The 6,461-nt window shown below is 43.7% G+C and overlaps 1 protein-coding gene across 1 annotated transcript in view; it reads right to left on the bottom strand.

Annotated features, from left to right (window-relative positions):
• The window catches only part of SLC38A11 (solute carrier family 38 member 11), a 38,905-nt gene extending 38,639 nt beyond the window's left edge, over positions 1–266 (bottom strand). The window contains exon 1 of the mRNA XM_018554237.1: positions 172–266. Within this exon, the coding sequence (XP_018409739.1) occupies positions 172–210 (39 nt within the window). The 5' untranslated portion in view covers positions 211–266. The remainder of the gene's footprint in view (positions 1–171) is intronic.
• Between the last annotated feature and the right edge of the window lie 6,195 nt (positions 267–6,461).

Here is a 6,461-nt window from a genome sequence, read left to right as displayed (position 1 = left end):
GATCTCTAAGACAGCAGTTAAAAACCTGACAGGGGTTCTAATTCATACCTGTTAAAAACAATTTAAAACAATAAAAGGTTTGAGTACAGGAAAAAAAAAAATATCCCAATTATTCCCCAACAAACAAGTTATATTTTCACTACAACAATAAAAGGACATGGAAAGCAATACCTGCTCCGTCCAGCCGTCCTGTGCCGAGTTTGTTCTCATTTTGGACAATATTCTTTGCTCCCAGTAGTTGTAGATTTTTATAGAGCAGCCATGGACCGGAGCATTCGGTAACTGACCAGGAAGGATCACTGCAGCACGCTAAGCTGATCTATATACTATTGCCTTAAAGGCAGCAATGAGAAGCTTGATTCCCAATGACGGAGGAGAATGATGGTCATAAAACAAGAAAGCAGCAGGAAAAAATGACTGAGTTCAGATTTTATGATAATGTGTAACTCAATAAACCAGGGTTGGAACTTAAGTCCATTAGGGGCTACCTAATTTCATAAAGAAATGGCTTACCACCAGCAACAAGTGCAGTTAAAAGAATATAAAATGAAGTATCTCAGTTGAAAAGAAAAGGATTATTGCACAAAATCTGCTTAGCTGTCCCCTAGTCTCTGGTTTTCCTGATAGAGTACCCATAAACATAGATGTAAGGGCGCCTAAAGAGGCGTAAACAGGACATTAACTCTACTGTTTGCAAGTACCTTGGGCAGACCTTAGATGACATGATTATTTTTTTTTTAATATCAATGCGTCATTTAAAATTAAAAAAAGATAAAAATAAATTTTAAAATGTTATTTACAAATCAAAGAAAATATGTTTTTCTGCCCAGTCTCTGGTTATTATTATGTAGACCTTATTAGTGAAGTTAGGAGGAAGCAAAGCCTGATAATGTAATGAAGAAATCAGGCAGCCCTCCCACACAACTATAAATAAACAATTTACAAGAAATTTAAAGGTCAAGTGGGGATGAGGCGTTGAACCAGAAACTATCTTTAGTTCAATAGGAGAAATACTGGGGGTCTGGTTGCTTCACAAAACAAGGGGCCCTCCAAAGGGAGGGGAAGCCCAGAATGAAAATTCCACATGAATGAAGACTAAGGGGGTTATTCGCAAAAGGGTGAAGAGATTGGAGAAGGCAGGAGACGTGAACAATCTACGACAACATAGCTAAACTGGAAAGTGAGCTGAACTGGACAATTCTTCCAAATCAGCTATGTTGTCCTAGATTGTTCACGTCTCCTGCCTTCTCCAATCTCTTCACCCTTTTGTCAATAACCCTCCTAGTCTTTTTAGTCTTCATTCACGTGGAATTCAATCTTTCACACCATGTATAGTGTTGCCCGCATATTTAGGATGTGACAACATACATAGTCACATGGGGTGTGTCCGTTGCTTACATGCCTTGTTCTAAAATTGTCCCTTTTTTCTTACCACAGAAAGTTGGGTTTAATGCTGAACTCTGTGATGTGCCAATATTGTCTAAATACAAGAGTAATCTAGTGTGAAACCTTGCCTCTGTGCAGGAGCTTCCTGTAACAACCAGTCACTGCTTCTGCTCCCTGCACTGGCTATGTACAACACAGTGGTGATGTCCCTGCTACTTTTACTTTTGTTAAGGAGTATATTTTAATGAAATGAAATATTTTGTGTCTGGAGTTCAGCTTGAAAGAATAAATCCAGTTATTTAAAAAATGAACCCTTGCAGTGGGACTACTCTCGCACTGCAAGGGTTAACTGCTTGTTTATCTCTAGGGGCTGGCATTCAGAAGATCTATTCATTCGATCTGCAATACTACAACGGTGTGCGCTCACCTCTCTCCTGGCTGTAGTATGTCCCTCTGCGTCCCCACATCTAATGCAGGTGAATGGGCCTGTGATAGACGTGATGATGTCAGCAGGGCTTAGACTGACAGAGTCCATTGAAGAAGAGGTTGAAGCACCGGTCTAGCAGCCAGGCGGGATTAGGGATGAATATGTATTTTTTTTTTTTGAGCCTCTAGACCAAAACGAGCAGTTAACCCTTGCAGTGTGGAGCTAGCCCCACCGAAAGGATTACATTTCTAAATTTGTGGAGTTCCGCTTTAAAGCCCAACTCCAGGCAGCAGAAAATGTTGCCCTTGCAATGGGGCTCCCACCACACTTGAAGGGTAAATGCTCCTTATGTCCTGGCGGATAGGAATGAGATGACACTTATGTTCTTACTCGCTCGCCCCCTCCTGCAGGGTCCTCCAAAGCTCTTCTTCTTCACTGCCAGGCCGGTTACAGCTCTCCAATGTCAACAGCACAATACAAGATCGCTGAACTTGGCCTGCCCTCACCCCAGAGAAGAACTTTGCCTGCTGGGGAATGAGGAATAAGATCAGTGTGGTGCTTATTCCTATAGCCCTAGACAAGTCAAACATTGATGGCAAGAGTACATTTTACACTAACCTGGAGCTCAGCTCTACTGTGATAAAGAGATTCCACTGGAAGAGGAAACATCCCATGTCCGATGTGTCGGGTGAAATTTCCAGAGGATTGTACAAATCCAGTTATCTCTGCACCATCAGCCAGGCCTGGGTTTGTCGAAAGGCAACCCAGGATAGAGCCTTAGGCAGCAAAGTTGAAGGTTTTATTTTTATTTCATTATCTTTACAATTGATCTCCCTCATAATCAGGCAGGCGCAAAGCAAAAATAATTTAAAGCCAATTTTTTAATTTTTACAGAGGTGGGAAGGTTTAGGTACTGTTAACACTGTGTTTTAGAGGATGGGCTAGTGCATTGTAGCAGCTCTGGCAGAGTGCAATAAAACTGTTATTATTTATATATATTTTTTTTTACTTTATGGGGAGTGTACAATGTGGAAACCCCATTCAGGTCCCAGCACAGCAGTGCAGCGCACCTGCATTGGCATCCGGTGCGCTGCAAAAATATGCAGCACGTTTGCATTTCTCTGCAGCACAGCGCACCGCCATCACACCCGCATTGTGGTGTGAACAGGGCACATAGAAAACCCTTTTTTTTAAATGTGTGCTAGCGGTGGGCTGTGGTGGTCTGGTGGGGTAATATGCACTGCTATATTTATGAAAAGACCATCAACCTCAGTTACTGGCCAGATGGCAGGGTGTCACAAGGATGGGAAGTCACTATAGTCCGTACAGCTGCCGAAAGGGTCCGAGCGGCTCAGTCGAGCCGAATGCATATGCTTCTGCTCGACTGAGCTGAAGTGACAGCTAAAGCAGGGGGAACGGCCGGCTCTGCCCAGTTGTAATGACAAATCAGTCATTATATAGTAAACAATTAAAAAAACAGTAGTGATTAAATATCACGAAAAGAAAGCTCTATGCCCCCCCCCTCCCCCTCCAAAAAAATTGCTGACATCTCTCATTGTTCTCTGAAGAGAAATAAGGAAGATATTTTTTTCTACTACAGAAGTAGTAATGGGGGGAATATAAATAGAGTTGCAGTTTCATATTCTTAATGGGCACAAGAGGGCGGCCTTGCACATGTTTTACTAGGAAATTCCTCGGTTTTGCTTCCTAGCTTCTACTTTACAGAACACCTTTCATGCCAGAAATACGGGGCAGCATTTCTGGAGTCTTCGTTGTCTAGCTGTGTCTGCCTTCAATACTTCTGAGACACTGACTGAGAAAAGGCTTGTAGCAAACAGGTGTCTAAGAAAAAAGGCAGCAATATAGAAAATGTCACCAGCACTCCAGCACAACACAGATCCATATGTCAGTGCAAATCCATTTATTGATGCTAACGAATACTCAGAGTAACATCAAGCGCTTTCGGGGGCCACGCAGGGTCCCCTTCATCAGACTCAGAGTAAACTTATGAAGAGTAAACTTATGAAGTTTACTCTGAGCCTGATGAAGGGGACCCTGCGTGGCTCCGAAAGCGCTTGATGTTACTCTAAGTATTCATTAGCATCAATAAATGGATTTGCACTGACATATGGATCTGTGTCGTGCTGGAGTGCTGGTAACAGTTTCCATATTGCTGTATTGAGGGCGGCGCCATCCGTGGTCATTGCAAGCACCCACAGTCACTGATGGGAATTCCGGTAAGGTATACTTGTTCTAAGCCAATGATTCAAAGGGCTTCTTTTTTAAAATGTCTGCCGCCAGAATATAGCCAGGAGGATGCTGTTTGCAGGGCGTTAGCACCCCTAGATGGCGCTGACGAGTATATGAATTCCTATACTCGCCAGGGCCATTTAGGGGTGCAAGTGCTGTGCGAATGGCATCTACCTGGCTGTACACAGAAGTTTTATAAATGAAGCTTAAAGCATTGAAACCATTAGGACAGCTATGATTAGGACAGCTATGCAACTAGCTGTCATAATCATAATAATGATAACTAGCAAAAGGAGAAATCAGCAATGGCAGCCAAAATATTGCTCTCATAAAAGGTTTTCCTTAAAATGCATCCATCATGGATCAGCAATTGCTGATCTCGTTTTGAAAAAAAAAGCTAGTTGTCTGGCTATGCCTTGCATTAGTAATTGAGCCATAGGCCCATGCAGATCTATCTAGTATTTCTTACAATACCCTGAACGCTTTGGTCACTTCAGTTTTTTCCTCCATTGCAAGATGGAGGAAAAAACTGGATGGACACGGATGTCACAGCGGTGACATCGAATTCGCACTGCCCCGATTAGAAGGGGATGTATGCACGGATTCCCTCCTGATCTGCCTGTGTGAAAGGGGCCTTCAACGGTTCATAATACTCAAAGGGGTAAGACAGCAAACTCCCTCTGTACCCCCAGTCCAAATGGTGCCTAGAGGAAATGAGAGAATCTTTTTGGAATCTCCAGCAGGTAGTGAGAGCTTCTCAACTGCTCTAGAGACTTGTTCAGGACTATGTGGCATCAGCAGGGAGGTCAATTATCCACCTGGCCTAAAGTATAGAGGGATGTATAAGGCCATACACCTATCACTTTTTTTCGTTCAAACTGCGGGCTGAACAAAAAAAATGGACCCAAATCCTCCATCAACACAAACAGTGTGTCAATCGAGGAATCCCACTGTTTGCATTGTATTCTGAAAGGTGCCACCGGCTTTCCCAAAACAAAAGGTAAAGGCATATCATCCAATGGGCAGGGCCATCCCTTTAATGCGACAGTCTGAGACTGCGAGGATTTTGCCTCAGATGTCATCCCTTTGGTCATGTGGGGCCAAACACATCTCCCCTCCCAGCTTTTAGCAACCAGTGAAATCAGTGAGCTGGGCGGCGCACAACACCAGGACCCCATCATTCTGCCCTCCAAGAACAGGACCACCATCAAACCCCGCCAGCCCCCCAAAACGTGACTACCAGAAACCAGCCCCCTTCTGCCAATCCCACCCCCCAGGATGCGACCATCAGCACCAGTCTTTTCAGATGCTTATCCATCTCCCAATATACGTGGAGTGGAATTGGTGGTTTAATGGTTCTGAAGGCCGTTCTCCACATAAATTGCATGCCTATGCCCTTGGCATTAAAGGAGAACTATGAGGCGAGTGCTTTTCACTCACCTCATAGTTCTAGCCAACCTGTGACAATGAGACTGTCACAGGTCAGCTCAGTAGATAGGGAAGTGAGCGAACACATACCGGCATTCGCTCACTTCTCGATCCTGTCACGGCTCTGCAGTGACAGGGGAGGGGCTGGATTCCCCCTTACCGCGCTGGCTGGCGGAATGGAGGGGGCGGGTACAGCTGGCTCTGCCTCTAGATAGGCAGAGCCAGCTGTCACTCATGCAGCTGGGCGGATCCAGACATAATTGTCAGGATCCGCTTCAGCTGCGGCGTCTCAGTATACTGCGAGCTTTAGGTATACTGAGCTTAGGGTGACGGGAGGAAGCTAGTTTGTGTCCTCCCGTTACCCTAAGGAGAACTTTGGGGAAAAGCCCTAACCCCATAGTTCTCCTTTAAGTTCTCCTTTAATTAGGGAAATATTACATCTGCCTACAATTTTACATAATAAAAAAATAAAAAAAAGAACTTGTAGGCCCCATTCACATGAGCTGATCAGGAAAGGATCCGTGCACATTATGTTCGCAGCAATGACAGACTGGATGATTGGCTTTATGTTTCATCCAATCTACCAATCTGTCATTGCTACTTTTTTTAATCTTTCCCTCTCTCCTTATTTCAAGGGGTTGCTTATGATAATATAGTTACATAGTTGTTGTTTTTTAGTTCAAAAAGGTTTTTATTTGTTTTAATTGCAAATAAAAGTGATCACACTTTCACATTCAGTGTAAAGTTCAATGGTGTATCAAATAAATCATACAAAATCCAGCTTTCATATTAGAATGCGACAGTCAAGCAGGGTAGTCCATGAGGACAGCATGCAAACAGCATAAGTACAATGAACATTGTAGTAAGAACAGTATGACAAAGGCTCAGAGTCTAAATATGGAGCATCTGGTTTTCAGGCAGGGAAGGAGGGATAATAGGGGAGGGGATCAATAAGGGTGGGGTGGTAAGG

This window comes from Nanorana parkeri, unplaced genomic scaffold (assembly GCF_000935625.1).
Source record: "Nanorana parkeri isolate BGI_ZX_2015 unplaced genomic scaffold, ASM93562v1 scaffold149, whole genome shotgun sequence".
In the NCBI taxonomy this organism is placed as follows: Eukaryota; Metazoa; Chordata; class Amphibia; order Anura; family Dicroglossidae; genus Nanorana; species Nanorana parkeri.
This window is presented reverse-complemented; position numbering and strand designations above follow the sequence as displayed.